We start from the raw sequence: 19,256 nt of genomic DNA, 5'->3' as shown, positions 1-19,256 counted from the left end.
GCAGCGACCCCAGCAGCGCCAGAGCCCTCAACACTCACAGCACGCCCAGAACCTCCCCAGAACCGTCCCCAGTACTCCCAGTCCTGTCCCCAGAACCGTCCCCAGTGCTCCCAGTCCTGTCCCCAGAACCGTCCCCAGCGCTCCCAGTCCTGTCCCCAGCACTCCCAGTCCTGTCCCCAGCAATCCCAGAACTCTCCTCAGCAATCCCAGAACTGTCCCCAGCGCTCCCAGTACTCCCAGTCCTGTCCCCAGAACCGTCCCAGTGCTCCCAGTATTCCCAGTCCTGTCCACAGCAATCCCAGAACTGTCCCCAGCACTCCCAGTCCCATCCCTAGCACTCCCAGCTCTGTCCCAGCCCTGTCCCCAGCTCTGTCCCAGCCCTGTCCCCAGCTCTGTCCCCAGCTCTGTCCCCAGCTCTGTCCCAGCCCTGTCCCCAGCTCTGTCCCCAGCTCTGTCCCCAGCACTCCCAGCCCTGTCCCAGCACTCCCACCCCTCCCCAGCCCCCCCGGCTGTTTTTCCCCTCCGCAGGAAGGGGCTGCAGCACCGCACAAATGCTCCTCTCGCTCCTCTCTGCACCACTTCTCCTCCTCCCTCCCCCCAAAGATTTCTTGCTTCTCTCTTCTCGTTCATTCTTTTTTTGCTTTCTTTTCTTCTTCTACTTTTTTTTTTTTTTTTTTTTTTTTTTTTTTTTTTTTTTTTTTTTTTTTCATATACGAAAAATGTTATTTTGTGCCTCCTGAGCCTTCCCCGGCTGGGCTCGGCGTCTGTATCAGCTGGAGGAGCTTATGAGCTTCGTCTCCTCGGATTTAGACTGAAATTTTGATTTTCTGCCGCGCTCAGATAATGTGGAAATCCTGTTCCCCGATATTTGCTGTTTATCAGCGCGGCGCAGCGCGGTTCTGGGGGGAAGGGACCCTCCCCCTCGGCGGGGCCCCCTCGCCCCCCGGCCCCGCCGCTAATGGAGTTTCACTCCGGAGCGAACCCGCCACAAAAGGCTCATTACGGTGAGCGGGGCAGAGGAACCCCCTGCACAGAGGGTCTGGGGGCTGGGAGGGGCTCTGGGGCTGGAACTGGGGCAGGGGGTGTCCACGGCCAGGTGGGAGCCTGGAACTGGGGAGGGGTCTGTGGGCACGAGAGGGGTGGAAAGGAAAGGGTCCGTGCCCATGGAAAGGGTCTGTGCCCATGGAAAAGATCCATGATCGTGGAAAAGATCCATGATCATGGAAAGGGTCTGGGATCGTGGAAAGGGTCTGAGATCATGGAAAAGATCCATGATCACGGAAAGGGTCTGGGATCGTGGAAAGGGTCTGTGCCCATGGAAAAGATCCATGATCATGGAAAGGGTCTGGGATCGTGAAAAGGGTCCGTGCCCATGGAAAGGGTCCGTGCCCATGGAAAAGATCCATGATCATGGAAAGGGTCTGGGATCATGGAAAGGGTCTGAGATCATGGAAAGGGTCTGTGCCCATGGAAAAGATCCATGATCATGGAAAGGGTCTGTGATCATGGAAAGGGTCTGTGCCCATGGAAAAGATCCATGATCATGGAAAGGGTCTGTGATCATGGAAAGGGTCTGTGCCCATGGAAAAGATCCATGATCACGGAAAGGGTCTGGGATGGTGAAAAGGGTCTGTGATTATGGAAAAGATCCATGATCGTGGAAAGGGTCTGTGATCATGGAAAGAATCTGTGATCGTGGAAAGGGTCTGTGATCATGAAAAAGATCCATGATCATGGAAAGGGTCTGGGATCATGGAAAAGATCCATGATCATGGAAAGGGTCTGGGATCATGGAAAGGGTCTGTGGGCACAAAAGGGGTCTGTGCCCACGAGAGGGGTGGAAAGGAAATAGTCCCTGCCCATGGAAAAGATCCATGATCATGGAAAGGGTCTGTGCCCATGGAAAGGGTCTGTGATCATGGAAAAGATCCACGATCATGGAAAGAATCTGTGATCGTGGAAAGGGTCTGAGATCATGGAAAGAATCTGTGATCGTGGAAAGGGTCTGTGATCGTGGAAAGGGTCTGAGATCATGGAAAGAATCCGTGATCGTGGAAAGGGTCTGAGATCATGGGAAGTGATCATGGAAAGGGTCCGTGCCCATGGAAAGGGTCTGAGATCATGGGAAGGGTCCGTGCCCTCGGGACGGGTCCGTGCCCACGGAAGTGTTCCCTGCTCACAAGACGGGTCCGTGCCCACAAGTGAAGTCCCTGCCCACGGAAGGGCCCCTGCCCTCGGGAGGGGCTGGAACGATGTGAGCCCCAAGGTCCCCCCCCGACCCCTCCAGGCCTCTCCAGTCCCTGTCCCCACCCCCTGAGCGCGGCTCTGCCCCGTGTGCTGCCCGGGACACCTGAGGCTCCTCCCGAGCCCCGAGCCGGGCCCGCTCCCTCGGGGCCCTGCAGCTCTCCAGAGCTGGGCTGGGATCCATCCTGCACCCCACAGCTCCTCACCCGCCTGTCCCTGTGTCCCCCACCGCGGTCTGTGACACCGCCCTGTCCCCTCCATGTGCTCGCTGTGCTTGGGATCCCAATCCCAATCCCAATCCCAATCCCAATCCCAATCCCAGCCCCATTCCCTGCTCCCACACCTCTTTCCCAAACCCTGCACCCCCAGAGTGGCTGAGCCCTCTCAAACTCAGCCCCGCCAGCAAAGGAGGGGGGGACATTCCCTGCGTGACACGAGCCCGGCAAAGCGAAATCCAACAATCCCAAAGAAAATTCCGGGGCTCAGCAGCGGGGGAGCAGCTCCGAGGAGCCGCTTAAGTGGCCAGCGGTGGATAAAGCCCGGCTGGTAATGAGGCCGCCTCCCTCTCCTGAAAGGGCTGGCTGTTGTCGCATAATGGCTCTCGGTGTCCCCGCAGCCCCTCGCGGGGACAGCTGGCATCTCCCTGCGCCCGCAGCGATGTCCGGGCAGCGCCACCGCGCCGGGATCGCTCTGCAGCATCGCGGGGGAACGCGGCGTGCGGGAAAAACGGGGGAAAGAGGGGAAAAAAGAGGGAAAAAAAAAAAAAAAAATAGGAGTGGGAAAGGAGACGGGAAGCGCGATAAAGCTCAGCTCTGTGCTCGGCTCTCCTGCGCTGCTCCTCTGGTTTAAAGTGACTCCGCTTCTTATGGAAACGGAGAGGCGGTATTAGAAGAAAAAAAAAAAAAAAAAAAAAAAAAAGCCACCAAGACACAGAGAGCTTCCTTATCTCATGGAGACAGTTGTCAGGAATCACTTTGACTGAGTCGTTTTGTCTCCATGCTTTTTTTCGCTGTCAAGCAGGCCTCAGGACATGGATCAAAGGAGAGGCGCCGAGCGCTCGCTGAAACTTCTGATCCCTTCTCGGAACAGACGCGCGAGTGGCAGACAGCTCCTCTGACATCAAATGGGGGAGAAAAGAGAGGGAGCGCGGAGGGAGAGCGGGAGGAGAGCGAGAGAGAGGAGAGGAGAGGAGAGGAGAGGAGAGGAGAGGAGAGGAGAGGAGAGGAGAGGAGAGGAGAGGAGAGGAGAGGAGAGGAGAGGAGAGGAGAGGAGAGGAGAGGAGAGGAGAGGAGAGGAGAGGAGAGGAGAGGAGAGGAGAGGAGAGGAGAGGAGAGGAGAGGAGAGGAGAGGAGAGGAGAGGAGAGGAGAGGAGAGGAGAGGAGAGGAGAGGAGAGGAGAGGAGAGGAGAGGAGAGGAGAGGAGAGGAGAGGAGAGGAGAGGAGAGGAGAGGAGAGGAGAGGAGAGGAGAGGAGAGGAGAGGAGAGGAGAGGAGAGGAGAGGAGAGGAGAGGAGAGGAGAGGAGGCAGCGAGGGGCTCTCGGTGCCGCTGCGGAGCTCGGGGAGGGCCGGGCAACGTCCCCTCAGTGTCCCCATGGCAGTGTCCCCTCTCTGTCCCCACGGCACTGTCCCCTCAGTGTCCCCTCTCTGTCCCCTCAGTGTCCCCTCTCTGTCCCTCCGAGGCTCAGCTGGGCGGGGGTGGCTCCGGAGGGACAGAGGAGCCCCCAGAGCTGGTGGCAGCTGCGACATCCCGGGAGCACAGCCCGGTGTCACCTCAGCGCTGGCCTGGGGGGTGAATTCCGACCCAAAACTCTTCGGTTCGGGCTCTCTCCCCTCAATCCTGCAAACGCTGCTGGGGACTCCTCAAACCAACCCTCCATCTCTGCTCCCTCTTCCCCCTCAGCCCTGCAAATCCCTGATTTCCCTGGGGACTCCTCAAACCAACCCTCCATCTCTGCATTCCCTCTTTCCCTTCAACCCCACAGCCAGAGCAAGTTCCCAAATTCCCTAAGATTTCCCAAAACAATTTCTCCATCTCTGCATTCCCTTTTTCTCCGCACAGCCAGAACAATTTCCCAAATTCCCGGTGATTTCCCCAAACAATTTCTCCATCTCCGCATCCCCTTTTCCCAACAGGATAATTTCCCAAATTCTGGGTGATTTCCTCAAACAACTCCTCCATCTCTGCATCCCCTTTTCCCAACCCCAGAGCCAGAACAATTTCCCAAATTCCCTGTGATTTCCTCAAACAAACCCTCTATCTCTACATCCCATTTTCCCAACCCGAGCCAGGATAAACTCCCAAATTCCGGATGATTTCCCCAAACAACCCCTCCATGCCCACATCCCTATTTCCCAGCCCCACCTCCAGCCCCCGCGGTTTCCCTGGATGTGCCCTGGGCTCCCGATCGCCTTTCAGGTGCTCATTCCCTGAAATCCGATCCCCCTCATCTCCAAGCTGAGGGTTTAGGGGCGGCGAGCTGGGACCCCCCGAACCTTTGATGGAGGCTCTGCTCGCTCCCGGAGCCCGCGGGATTTGTGATCTCCGGCCCCGCCGTAAATTGATCCTGTCTGAGGAGGCAGCGGCGGATTTTGGGCAGCAGAGACCCCGCAGCACCAGAGATTTCCCTCAACACCCAGAGATTTTCCCCCAGAGATTTTCCCCCAGAGATTTCCCTCAACACCCAGAGATTTCCCCCCAGAGATTTCCCCCTAGAGACTTCCCCCAGCACCCAGAGATTTCCTCCAGAGATTTCCCTGCAGCACCCAGAGATTTCCTGCATCACCCAGAGACTTCCCTCAACACCCAGAGATTTCCTCCAGAGATTTCCCTGCAGCACCCAGAGATTCCCCCCAGAGATTTCCTCCAGCACTCAGAGATTCCCCCCAGAGATTTCCTCCAGCACTCAGAGATTCCCCCAGCACCCAGAGATTTCCTCCAGAGATTTCCTGCAGCACCCAGAGATTTCCCCCCAGAGATTTCCCTGCAGCACCCAGAGATTTCCTGCAGCACCCAGAGATTTCCTCCATCACCCAGAGATTTCCCTCAGCACCCAGAGATTTCCTCCAGAGATTTCCCCCAGCACCCAGAGAATTTCCTCCATCACCCAGAGATTTCCCTCCAGCACCCACAGATTTCCTCCAGCACCCAGAGATTTCCCCCCAGAGATTTCCTCCAGCACTCAGAGATTCCCCCAGCACCCAGAGATTTCCTCCAGAGATTTCCCCTCAGCACCCAGAGATTTCCTCCAGAGATTTCCTGCAGCACCCACAGATTTCCCTCCAGCACCCACAGATTTCCTGCAGCACCCACAGATTCCCTGCAGCACCCAGAGATTTCCCTGCAGCACCCAGAGATTTCCTCCAGCACCCAGAGATTTTCCCGACCGGGATTCTCCTGGATCTCCTCCCTCTGCACTTCCCTGGGCACACAGCGGCTCCTGCCCAGCTCTGGCACCCCAAAATGTCCAAAAAAATGTCCTTGACACTCCCTGGCACCCCAAATGTCGAGCACACATCACAGAGCCGTTTTCTGGCACCCCAAACTGTCAAAAAAATGTCCCTGCTCAGCCCTGGCACCCCGACGTGTCCCAGCAATGTTCCTGCTCCTGCCCTGGCACCCCAAACTGCCCAAAAACTGTCCCTGCCATTCCCTGACACCCCAAACTGTCCGAGCACACATCACAGAGCTGCTCCCTGGCACCCCAAATGTCCAAAAAATGTCTCTGCCCGGCCCTGGCACCCCAAATATCCGAGCCCACATCACAGGGCCATTCCCTGGCACCCCAAATACCGAGCCCACATCACAGAACAGTTCCCTGCACCCCAAATATCCGAGCACACATCACAGAACAGTTCCCTGGCACCCCAAATATCCGAGCCCACATCACAGAACAGTTCCCTGCACCCCAAATGTCGAGCCCACATCACAGGGTGGTTCCCGGCACCCCAAATATCCGAGCCCACATCACAGAGCCATTCCCTGGCACCCCAAATTTCGAGCCCACATCACAGGGTGGTTCCCGGCACCCCAAATATCCGAGCCCACATCACAGAGCCATTCCCTGGCACCCCAAATTTCGAGCCCACATCACAGAACAGTTCCCTGCACCCTAAATGTGGAGCCCACATCACAGGGCCATTCCCTGCACCCCAAATTTCGAGCCCACATCACAGGGCAGTTCCCTGCCCCTGCCCCACACCCGGGGCTGTGTGAGGCTGCTCCGGACGCTCTGGAAGCTGACACGACCCCCAGCGTCCCCCCCAGCTCACACCAAAGCTCAGCCCAGCAAATCCTTTTGGGATTTATCTCATCCCTTAAACCTCTCCCGAGGCTCTGGGGCTGCCCAGCCCTCCTGAGCAGCTCCAGGCCCCGAAATCCTCCCAGTGCTGCAGCGTCTGCAGGGGTGTCCCAGTCGGGATGGGAGGGAATTACACCGAGTGAGATTTTCCCTCTTCCTTGGGGCACAGGATGGCGAAGCGAAGGGAAAACCAACCCCGGGGCACACGGGGGAGGGCGCTCCGGTCCCCTCATCCTGCCGAGAGGAGATTCCCGAGCTGGAATCTCGCCAGGAGCGCCCCGAGCCCGCGTCCCAGCCCATCCCAGCGCCCCTGGGGCTGACCCCACAAACCCTTCTGGGAGCGAACAGCTCAGGGCTGCGTCCCCATCCCGGTTTTCCTGCCAGGAATGGCTCTCCCCAGGCGGGGCACAGCTGGAACACAGCTGGATTTCCAGCAGTGCGCGCCCCGGGTGCCCCCGAACCCCAATTATTGATTCCTTTGGTTGCATCCCTCGCTTTTCTCGCTCCCCCCAAATCCCTGGGAATGCCGGGCTGCGGCGTTAATTGCGAATTGCTCATTTTCCCGAAGTTATCAGCGCTTGAATCCTCCCCGGCCAAGCCTCGCTGCCCCCCTCCCCGAGCCAGGACCCCGAGCGGAGCTGGGAAAATCCCCCCGGATTGCGGCAGGAATTCGGGAATTCCTGTTCCACCCTGCTCTGGATGGGGACGGAGATTTGGAGATTCTGAGGACAGATTTCCCATTTTCAAATTCGACATCTAGAGGTTTATCAGGCACTTTCACACCTCCCCGCGCTTCTCCTTCCTCCCACCGTCCCTGTTCTTCTCCTCAGTTTTTTTCCATATTTTTTCTCCTATTTCTCCCTCATTCCTCCCCACTTTGCCGCTCGCTGATTTCTCAGTGTCACGGGGCCTATCCAATCCCAAAATTCCCACGGGATTGCAGCTCGAGGACAGACTGCTCTCTCCCAAATCCTTCCGTGCCCCCAAATTTTTTTCCTATCTCAGTAACGCACGCAGGAATCAACGCCTGGAGCGGGAATCGCGCAGGGACGAACGCAGAATTTGGGGTTAAGGGAATCAAATCTCACTTTTTTTTGTTCCCCATGGGTTTCCAGCGGGATCAATCCCATCAAAACCTCACGGAACGGAGCGCGGAGAGGCCCCTGGGATATGAATTCCCCCCTTCCCACCCTCCTCGGAAGCAGGAGAATAAGGAGGGATCTGTTTTCACACGGGAAGAATGTTCCCTTCTCCCATTTTCCCCTTGCCGGCAGCAGAGGCGTCAAACTGACAAGAGCAGATGGGCTTTGTTTGGTGAAATATATATCCCCAAAATCCCAGAAACCTGAGCGGAAAACCGCGCGGCTTCCCTGGGATGTGCAGGTTAAAAGTTTAGGGAGACGCAGCCGAGGCGGAGCCGCTTTTCCCTTTCCCAAAATTTTGCGGGAATCTGCGAATTCCCGAGGCTGAGGAGGGGAAGGAAGGCGGGGTGAGGGATGAGAGGGAGTCCTGAAGGGCATCCTGGAGAAACCAGGGAGGAGAGAGGGGAAGGGAAGGCGCCGGTGTTAGAGGATGAGGGGACAACGCGGATAAACCGGGAAATGAATCCTGATCCGGCCAAAAGCGAGGCTGGAAAATTCGAGCGGGAGCAGGGTCTCCTTTCAGGGAAACGGGGAATCCTTAATGCTTCCTCCCTCAGCAACTGTAATGCCAGGATGTTCCCAATCTGCTTTGAGGGATGGAAAGATTAAGAATAATAAAAAAATTGCAATAAAATATGTGTGAACGAGGGGGTAATTGTGGACAAATGCAGCATTCAAATTCATTTTTCAGCTCTTTTACACACCATTTCAATCTTATTTTCTGCTTGTTAATGAGATCTTGTTGGTTGGGGTGGGCACGGCTGCCCAGTATCGCTCGGGTAATTGCACATAATTTTCTCTCTACCAGTGATTTGCATCAGATTTTTTTTTTTTTTTCTAATTCTTTGCTATTTAAACCCCCTCCTCCCTTTCCTTCCTCCCCCCCTCCCAAATCTCATCCTCTCCTCCCCTTCTTTCTTCCCCTCCCCTTTCTCCTGGCCCAGCAAGGCTCATTTTGAATGCTTATTACGGGCACAGTGTCTCCGACAAAAAAAAAAAAAATTAAAAAAAAAAAAAAAGGCACCAGACGGAGAAAGGGATTGGTGGCACTGAGGGAAGGGAGACGGCGTGGCCTCTCTGGAGCCAGGAGAGATCCCTGGAAATCTGGGAAGGAATTCCCAGAGATTGGAGAGATCCTGGAAATGAGGGAAGGAATTCCCAGAGCCAGGAGAGATTTGTGGAAATCAGGGAGAGAATTCCCAGAGATTGGAGAGATCTGTGGAAATCAGGGAAGGAATTCCCAGAGATAGAAGAGATCCTTGGAAATGATGGAAGGAATTCCCAGAGATTGGAGAGATCTGTGGAAATCAGGGAAAGAATTCCCAGAATAGGAGAGATCCGTGGAAATCAGGGAAGGAATTCCCAGAGCCAGGAGAGATCTGTGGAAATCAGGGAAAGAATTCCCAGAGCCAGGAGAGATCCCTGGAAATGAGGGAAGGAATTCCCAGAGATTGGAGAGATCCTTGGAAATGAGGGAAGGAATTCCCAGAATAGGAGAGATCCGTGGAAATCAGGGAAGGAATTCCCAGAGATAGGAGAGATCCGTGGAAATCAGGGAAGGAATTCCCAGAGCCAGGAGAGATCTGTAGAAATAAGGGAAAGAATTCCCAAAGCCAGGAGGGATCCCTGGAAATCAGGGAAGGAATTCCCAGAGATTGGAGAGATCCTGGAAATGAGGGAAGGAATTCCCAGAGCCAGGAGAGACCTGTGGAAATCAGGAAAGGAATTCCCAGAGATTGGAGAGATCTGTGGAAATCAGGGAAGGAATTCCCAGAGCCAGGAGAGATTTGTGGAAATCAGGGAAGGAATTCCCAGAGCCAGGAGAGATTTGTGGAAATCAGGGAAGGAATTCCCAGAGATTGGAGAGATCCTGGAAATGAGGGAAGGAATTCCCAGAGCCAGGAGGGATCCCTGGAAATCAGGGAAGGAATTCCCAGAGATAGGAGAGATCTGTGGAAATCAGGGAAGGAATTCCCAGAGCCAGGAGAGATCTGTGGAAATCAGGGAAGGAATTCCCAGAGAATGGAGAGATCCCTGGAAATCAGGGAAGGAATTCCCAGGGAAGAAGAGATTCCTGGAAATGAGGGAAGGAATTCCCAGAGATAGGAGAGATCCTTGGAAATGAGGGAAAGAATTCCCAGAGCCAGGAGAGACCTGTGGAAATCAGGGAAGGAATTCCCAGGGAAAAGGAGATTTCTGGAAATGAGGGAAGGAATTCCCAGAACCAGGAAAGATCCAAACCCAGTGGCAAACCTGGCACTGGGAATGCAGCTTCAAGCTCCAGGCACTGAATTCACTCAGGGAGCAAAAAAAAAAATAAATCCAGGGAAAGCCCAGAGAAAATTAAAGCAACAACTCTGGGGAGGTGAACAAGTTTCTCTTGGCTCTTTGTGTTTCTGGAATTGCCTTAATCCCTGGAGATCCCGTTCAGAGATCCTGAGCTCTCAGGAATAACAATTCTGGAAGTGCCTTTTATCTCAGATTTGAGCCTTTCCCCAGCTCCACCTGCCCCAAATTGATTTTTTTTTTTTGGCTCTGGAGCAGCCCTTGCTCTGCAGGGAGCAGTGACAGGAATTCAAGGCCTGGATTATCAAAGGGCAGCAGGAACTGTAGGAGTGAAGCAGCACAACAAACCCTCCCAAAAAACCCAGAGACACTTGAAAAGGCAGAAGAGACCTGGCAGAGGAGGCTGGGGGTGAAAAGCAGCAGAAAATACAGAAAAAAATCGATTTCTTTGCTGTTTGAGGGGGTGTCCCAGCACCAGCCAGAGCGGCACCACTTTAGCCAATTCCTGAACTCCCCTTTCCAACCTCCTGGACTCCCCTTTCCCAATTCCTGAATTCCCTCTTTCCCACCTCCTGAACTCCCAATTTCCAACTTCCTGGACTCCCTTTTTTCCACCTCCTGAACTCCTTTTTCCCAATTCCTGAATTCTCTCTTTCTCACCTTCTCAACTCCCCTTTCCAACCTCCTGGACTCCCATTTTCCATCCTCCTTTCCCACCTCCTGGTCTCCCCTTTCCCAATTCCTGAATTCCCTCTTTCCAATCTCCTGAACTCCCCTTTCCCAAATCCTGACCTCCTCTTTCCCACCTCCTGAACTCCCAGTTTCCAAAGTCCTGAACTCCCCTTTCCTTCCTCCTGAAGTCCATCTTTCCAGTCTCCTCAACTCTCCTTTCCTTCCTCCTGAACTCCCAATTTCCCACGTCCTGAATTCCCCTTTCCCAATTCCTGAATTCTCTCTTTCCCACCTTCTGAACTCCCCTTTCCAACCTCCTGGACTCTCATTTTCCAGCCTCCTTTCCCACCTCCTGGACTCCCCTTTCCTTCCTCCTGAAGTCCCAATTTCCAACCTCCTGTACCCCCTTTTTCCCACCTCTTGAAATCCTTTTTCCCACCTCCTGGTCTCCTCTTTCCCAATTCCTGAATTTCCTCTTTCTCACCTCCTGGTCTCCCCTTTCCAACCTCCTGGACTCTCATTTTCCAGCCTCCTTTCCCACCTGCTGGATTCCCTTTTTTCCCACCTCTTGAACTCCCCTTTCCCAATTCCTGAATTTCCTCTTTCTCACCTCCTGGACTCCCTTTTTCCCACCTCTTGAACTCCTTTTTCCCACCTCCTGGACTCTCATTTTCCAGCCTCCTTCCCCACCTCCTGGGCTCCCCTTTCCCCCCTCCTGGTCTCCCCTTTCCCACCTCGTGCTCTCCCCTTTCCCAATTCCTGAATTCCCTCTTTCCCAACATCCTGAACTCCCCTTTCCCAATTCCTGAATTTCCCTTTCCCAATTCCTGAATTCTCTCTTTCTCACCTTCTCAACTCCCCTTTCCAACCTCCTGGACTCCCATTTTCCATCCTCCTTTCCCACCTCCTGGTCTCCCCTTTCCCAATTCCTGAATTCCCTCTTTCCAATCTCCTGAACTCCCCTTTCCCAAATCCTGACCTCCTCTTTCCCACCTCCTGAAGTCCATCTTTCCAGTCTCCTCAACTCTCCTTTCCTTCCTCCTGAACTCCCAATTTCCCACGTCCTGAATTCCCCTTTCCCAATTCCTGAATTCTCTCTTTCCCACCTTCTGAACTCCCCTTTCCAACCTCCTGGACTCTCATTTTCCAGCCTCCTTTCCCACCTCCTGGACTCCCCTTTCCTTCCTCCTGAAGTCCCAATTTCCAACCTCCTGTACCCCCTTTTCCTCACCTCTTGAAATCCTTTTTCCCACCTCCTGGTCTCCTCTTTCCCAATTCCTGAATTTCCTCTTTCTCACCTCCTGGTCTCCCCTTTCCAACCTCCTGGACTCTCATTTTCCAGCCTCCTTTCCCACCTGCTGGACTCCTTTTTTTCCCACCTCTTGAACTCCTCTTTCCCAATTCCTGAACTCCCCTTTCCCAATTCCTGAATTTCCTCTTTCTCACCTCCTGGACTCCCTTTTTCCCACCTCTTGAACTCCTTTTTCCCACCTCCTGGACTCTCATTTTCCAGCCTCCTTCCCCACATCCTGGTCTCCCCTTTCCCACCTGCTGCTCTCCCCTTTCCCAATTCCTGAATTCCCTCTTTCCCAACATCCTGAACTCCTCTTTCCCCTGCAGACAGGATCCCAGGCAGCCCGGAGGGCGGGGCCGTGCTGGGATTTCCCTGGAATTCTGCAGCAGAGCCGGATTGTTCTCAGCACAACAACCACACAGAGACCTCCCCAAACTCCCCGAAAAGATTCCTCATCCCACTGGGAGCATTTCTCATCTGCTCCCACTAGGAACAGCAGAGGGCTGGGAAAGGCAGGAATTTTGGATCAGCGAGTGCAAAGCAGTCAGGAAATAACCTGGGTTAGGCTCACAAAGGGAACCGATGAATTTCCACACCATTATCTCGGCCCTCACATGATTAAAAGCGTCGGGAAAATGGGAATCTCCTCTTCCCGGGGGTGCAAAGCTCTCTTTTCTTCAGGCCTGCCGGATAAAGGATCCTCTCTTTGCCGCACAAAGGGTTTATGGGCTCAGGGATATCTGAGCCTGGGGGCAGGGGAATTCGGGACTGGGATAAGCACCGGCAAAGCCACCCTGCTCCTTTCACAGCCCTGATCGGCGGCACGGCCGGGGGAGGATGAAGGAAATGGAAATTGCAGCCCGGCCTCCTCCGTGCCCGGGGCTCAGCCCAGCGTCTCATCCCCGCCTAATTCCCCGGGGAGAAATTGCACTCGGGATCATCTGAGTTAATCCCGGGCCTGGCCCGGCTAACCCGGGCCCGCCTTTCAATTCCAGGCTGGATCCCCCGAGCCGGAGCCCCGAGCTCTCAGAAATCCCTTGTCAGAGGGAAATCTGCCTATCCCCCCATTTCCCTCTTTGCAGCAATATCCAGCTCCAATGCAGGCACATTTCAGCATCCCAGTAACATTTCAATATTTTCCCATCCAGCCCTATCCCAGTCACAGTTCAATATTTTCCCAATCAGCCCCAATCTCAGTCATAATTTGGTATTTTCCAACCCTATCCCAGTCAATATTATAATATTTTCCATCCAGCCCCATCCCAGTCAATATTTCAATATTTTCCCACCCAGACCTGTGCCAATCACATTTCAATATTTTCCCATCCAGCTTCATTCTAGTCACATTTCAGCATTTACCCATTCAACTCTGTGCCAGTCAATATTTCAATATTTTCCCATTCAGCCCCATCCCTGTCACATTTCAGTATTTTCCTCTCCAGACTCATCCCAGTCAATATTTCAATATTTTCCCATCCAGCCCTGTACCAATCACATTTCAATATTTTCCCATTCATCTCTGTGCCAGTCATATTTCACTTTTTTCTCATCCAGACCCATGCCAGTCAATATTTCAATATTTTCCCATCCAGCCCCATCCCAGTGACATTTCAGCATTTTCCTATCCAGCTCCATCCCAGACATATTTCAGTATTTTCCCATCCCAGTCAATATTTCAACATTTTCCCATTCAGCCCCATCCTAGTCACATTTCAATATTTTCCCATCCAGCTTCATTCTAGTCACATTTCAGCATTTTACCCATTCATCTCTGTGCCAGTCAATATTTCAAAATTTTCCCAATCAGCCCCAATCTCAGTCATAATTTGGTATTTTCCAACCATATCCCAGTCAATATTTCAATATTTTCCCATTCAGCCCCATCCCAATCACATTTCAATATTTTCCCATTCATCTCTGTGCCAGTCAATATTTCAATATTTTCCCATTCAGCCCCATCCCAATCACATTTCAATATTTTCCCATTCATCTCTGTGCCAGTCAATATTTCAATATTTTCCCATCCAGCCCCATCCCAATCACATTTCAATATTTTCCCATTCATCTCTGTGCCAGTCAATATTTCAATATTTTCCCATCCAGCCCCATCCCAGCCACATTTTAACATTTTCCCAAAGCCAGAAGTGAGGGGTTTGCACCATTCCAGAGAAGCTGCAAAATTTTCCCTGTTGTTTTTTTTTCACACTCAAGAGATCCCAAGCTGCTGCACCTGACACCCACAGGTGTCCCTTTTGCTGGACTCCTCTCCAAAGCTCTGCAGCTTTTCCATTTCAGGTGCTCCCTCATTTCTCCTCCTGTTCCAAATTATTTTGGTTTCCCATCCTAAATGGGAAATGTGAAACAGCCACTGCCCTTCACACAGCTCAGTGACTGAGAGTGGAAAAATGGGGTTTGCTGTCCCTCAGGATAAAAACAAGTCCTGGCTGCTCATTTTTAGCTGCACCTGAAGCAAAGGTGAGCGTGGAGTCTCCTTTCCTCCTGCAGAGCTCACCTGGGGCAGGATTGGCTGCAGCAGCTGCCCAAACTCAAACCCCAAACCTGCATCTCAGACCTGGGGTGCAGCCAGACCGGGACAAGCTCCAGGTCATGCCTAAATCAGCCAGGATGAGCTGTGGGGTCAGCCAGGAGTGGGGTCAGCCAGGTGTGGGGTCAGGTGTGGGGTCAGCCAGGTGTGGGGTCCCTCAGGTGTGCTGTCCCTGGGGTCACACCCAGCACCTGAGGATGCTCTGGAATGATTTTGGGAGTCAGTCAGGTGTGGAATCAGCCAGGTGTGCTGTCCCTGGGGTCACACCCAGCACCTGAGGATGCTCTGGAATTATTTTGGGAGTTACTCAGGTGTGGAGTCCCTCAGGTGTGCTGTCCCTGGGGTCACACCCAGCACCTGAGGATGCTCTGGAATGATTTTGGGAGTCAGTCAGGTGTGGGGTGAAACAGGTGTGGAGTCCCTCAGGTGTGCTGTCCCTGGGATCACACCCAGCACCTGAGGATGCTCTGCAATGATTTTGGGAGTCAGTCAGGTGTGGAGTCACTCAGGTGTGCTGTCCCTGGGGTCACACCCAGCACCTGAGGATGCTCTGCGATGATTTTGGGAGCTGCTCCAGGTGTCGCTGACCCCTCACCCCACCTGGCCGTGCGAACGAGCAGCGCTGAGCCCAGACCGAGCCGCTCATTAACAACGCACCAACTCCTCTCACCCACACCCGCAGCCCCACCCGCAGCCCGGCGGTGCCACCTCCCCGCGCTGTCGCCGCCCGCGGGGCCCGGCGGGGCCCGGCGGGGCCGTACCTGCGGGGAGAGGCCGTTGCTGACGGGGTTCATGTGGTTGGCGGGGGCTGCGGCGTTCATGAAGCTCTCGGAGTAGCTGGAGAAGCCGTGCCGGGCGCCGTAGGCTGAGCCCGAGTCGGCGGCGGCGGCGGCGGCGGCGGCGAGCCCGCCCTGGTGCATGGTGGAGGGCGGCAGCGGCTGCGGCCGGTGCACGGTGCTGCCGCCGTCTGCGGGGACAGCGCGGCGTGGGGTCACCCGGGAATCGGGGACACGCGGGGGACACGCGGGGAACCATCAGGGACTCATCAGGGAACCCCATGGAATCACCAGGAACCTCGTGGAAATGGGAAACCACCAGGGAACCCCATGGAAACCCCCAGGGAACCCTATGGAAATGGGAAACCACCAGGGAATCACCAGGGAACACCCAGGGAACCCTCAGGAAATCCCATGGAAACCCCATGGAAACCCTGAGGAGAACCCCGGGAATCACCAGGGAACCACCATGGAACCACCAGGGAACCACCAGGGAACCCCATGGGAATGGGAAACCACCAGGGATCCACCAGGAACCCCATGGGAATGGGAAACCACCAGGGAATCACCAGGGAAACCCAGGGGGAGCCACCAGGGAACACCCGGGGAACCCTCAGGAAATCCCATGGAAACCCCATGAAAACCCTGGGAGAACCCCGGGAATCACCAGGGAACCACCAGGGAACCCCATGGGAAAACCCAGGAAACCCTGGGAAACTACAGGAAACCCCATGGAAATCCCATGGAAATTCCCCAGGGAACCACCAGGGAACCCTATGGAAATGGGAAACCACCAGGGACCCACCAGGGAACCCCATGGAAATCCCATGGAAATGGGAAAGCACCAGGAAACCACCAGGGAACCACCAGAGAACCCGCAGGAAATCCCATGGAAATCCCCAGGGAACCCCATGGAAACCCTGGGAAAACCCCAGGGAATCACCAGAGAACCACCCTGGGAAAACCCAGGAAACCCCATGGGAACCACCAGGAAACCCCCGGGAAAACCCCTGGAGCCCGAGAGAATCAAGGGATGGCGTGGGAGGGAGCCCAGGCTCCAAGGCCAGCCCAGAATACTCCAGCACATCCCAGTGAGGGAATCAGGGATGGGCTGGGGAGAAATCCGAGCTCTCCAGACTCGGGATTCTCCAGCACATCCCAGTGAGGGAATCAGGGATGGGCTGGGGGGAGCCCAAGCCCAGCCCAGGGAGGTAAAGAGAGGCTGAGGGAGGCAGGGGGAGGCTGGGGGAACAGAGGGAGGCTGAGGGAACCGGAGGAGGCTGAGGAAGGCTGAGGGAGGCAGAAGGAACACGGGGAGGATGAGGGAGGCAGAAGAAGGGAGAGGGAGGCTGAGAGAACAGAGGGAGGCAGAGGGAGGCTGAGGCTGGCAGAGAGAACAGAGGGAGGCAGGGGAAGGCAGAGGAAGACAGAGGGAGGCAGAAGGAGGCTGAGGGAGGCTGAAGGAGGTTGAGGGAACAGAGGGAGGCAGGGGGAGGCAGAAGGAGGCAGAGAGAACAGGGGGAGGCTGAGAGAACAGAGGGAGGCAGGGGGAGGCTGAGGGAGGCAGAAGGAGGCAGAAGGAGGCTGAGGGTGGCAGAGGGAACAGAGGGAGGCTGAGGGTGGCAGAAGGAGGCTGAGGGGAGGCTGAGGGGAGGCTGAGGGGAGGCTGAGGGTGGCAGAGGGAACAGAGGGAGGCAGGGGGAGGCAGAAGGAGGCAGAGAGAACAGAGGGAGGCTGAGGGAGGCAGGGGGAGACAGGGGGAGGCTGAGAGAACAGAGGGAGGCAGGGGGAGACAGGGGGAGGCAGAGAGAACAGAGGGAGGCTGAGGGAGGCAGGGGGAGGCTGAGAGAATAGGGGGAATCAGGGGGATCGGGGGATCAGGGATCCAGGCTCACCCTGGGAGATGGCGGTGCTGGCGTAGGAGGACTCGGGCAGCTGGTAGGGGGGCAGGGCCGGCATGCCCGCGGGGGGGAAGCCCCCCGGCAGCAGGTGGTTGAACGCCGCCAGCTGGTTCGCTCCTGCCTGCTTGCGCCAGCGAGCCCGGCGGTTACTGAACCACACCTGGGGAGAGAACACCTGGGTGAGGAAACGTGTGTCACACCTGGGGGAGAGAACAGCTGGGTGAGGAAATGTGTGTCACACCTGGGGGAGAGAACAGCTGGGTGAGGAAATGTGTGTCACACCTGGGGGAGAGAACACCTGGGTGAGGAAACGTGTGTCACACCTGGGGGAGAGAACACCTGGGTGAGGAAATGTCTGTCACACCTGGGGACAGAGAACACCTGGGTGAGGAAATGTGTGTCACACCTGGGGGAGAGAACACCTGGGTGACCAAATGTGTGTCACACCTGGGGATAGAGAAACACTGGGTGAGGAAATGTGTGTCACACCTGGGGACAGAGAACACCTGAGTGACACCTGGGTGATGACTGATACACCTGGGGGATAGAGAACACCTGAGTGACACCTGAGTGACGGCTGGCACACCTGGGAGGGCAAAAAACGCCCCTTTGTGACACCTGAGTGATGCTTGTCACACCTGGGGGGACAGAGAACACCTGAGAAATGTCTGTTACACCTGGGGGACAGAGAACACCTGAGTGAGGAAATGTGTGTGACACCTGCGGACAGAGAGCACCTGAGTGACACCTGAGTGATGACTGATACACCTGGGGGATAAAGAACATCCCATGGTGGCACCTGAGCAATGACTGGCACACCTGGGGACAGAGAACACCCGTGGGTTCAAAACCAGGAGAGTCAATCCCAAATTTTGGGGAAGGGGAGCGAAAACGGGGTTTGTGTGTCCTGGGAGAGCCAATCCCAGATTTGGGGGTTCGGGTGTCCCGGGAGAGCCCGTGGGTTTTATTGGGGAAATCTCATTTTTTGGGGGGGCTGCCCATGGGGTTTTATTGGGGAAATCTCATTTTTGGGGGGGCTGCCCATGGGGTTTTACTGGGGAAATCTCATTTTTGGGGGGGCTGCCCATGGGGTTTTATTGGGGAAATCTCATTTTTGGGGGACAGCCCGTGTGTTTTATCGGGGGGTTCTCCTTTCTAGGGCTGCCCGTTTGTTTTATTGGGGAAATCTCATTTTTCGGGGGCTGCCCATGGGTTTTATTGGGAAAAAAAAATCTCAATTTTACAGGGTAAAAAGGGATGCCCAAGATTTTTATCCGTGGCAAACTCTTTTTTGGGGCTGCCCACGGGTTTTACTGGGGAAATTTCCCTTTACAGGGTAAAAATTGTCACCCACATATTTTTCTGGGGGGAGGAAAACTCCTTTCTGGGGTTGCCCATGGGTTTTATTGGGGAAATCTCATTTTGGGGGGGCTGCCCATGGGTTTTATTGGGGGAAAATCTCCATTTTACGGGGTAAAAAGGGACGCCCAAGATTTTTTATCGATGGTAATCTCCTTTCTGGGGTTGCCTACAGGTTTTATTGGGGGAAAATCTCATTTTTGGGAGGCTGCTCGTGTGTTTTATTGGGGAAATCTCATTTTCGGGGCTGCCCATGAGTTTTATTGGGGGAAAATCTCAATTTTACAGGGTAAAAAGGGATGCCCAAGTTTTTTTATCGATGGTAATCTCCTTTCTGGGGCTGCCCATGGGTTTTTATCCAGGGAAATCTCCTTTTACAGGGTAAAAAGTGTCACCCACATATTTTTTTTGGGGGAGGAAATCTCCTTTCTGGGGCTGCCCATGGGTTTTATTGGGGAAATCTCATTTTGGGGGGACTGCCCATGAGTTTTATTGGGGGAAAAAAATCTCAATTTTACAGGGTAAAAAGGGATGCCCAAGTTTTTTATCCGTGGCAATCTCTTTTTTGGGGCTGCCCATGGGGTTTTTTTTGGGAAATCTCCATTTTAGAGGGTTCAAAGCCCCGCCCAAGCCCTGCCCAGCTCCCCGGGCTGGCTCAGCTCCGTTTCCCCAGGAGGGCTCAGCCCGGCTCAGTTTGGGGTTCACAAGGATAAATTTTCAAGCAGCTGCCGGGCTCTGGG

At 54.7% G+C, this 19,256-nt stretch overlaps 1 protein-coding gene across 3 annotated transcripts in view; it reads right to left on the bottom strand.

The window, feature by feature from the left end:
* Positions 1-19,256, bottom strand: part of PAX7 (paired box 7) — a 107,584-nt gene that overhangs the window by 29,906 nt on the left and 58,422 nt on the right. For all 3 annotated transcript variants that reach the window (XM_056508168.1, XM_056508166.1, XM_056508165.1), the window contains exons 6-7: positions 17,152-17,317; positions 15,242-15,447 (exon numbers count right to left, since the gene is read on the bottom strand). In XM_056508168.1, coding sequence (XP_056364143.1) covers positions 15,242-15,447; positions 17,152-17,317 — 372 coding nt within the window. The remainder of the gene's footprint in view (positions 1-15,241; positions 15,448-17,151; positions 17,318-19,256) is intronic.

The sequence above is a fragment of the Oenanthe melanoleuca genome, chromosome 21, assembly GCF_029582105.1.
Source record: "Oenanthe melanoleuca isolate GR-GAL-2019-014 chromosome 21, OMel1.0, whole genome shotgun sequence".
Taxonomy (NCBI): Eukaryota; Metazoa; Chordata; class Aves; order Passeriformes; family Muscicapidae; genus Oenanthe; species Oenanthe melanoleuca.
This window is presented reverse-complemented; position numbering and strand designations above follow the sequence as displayed.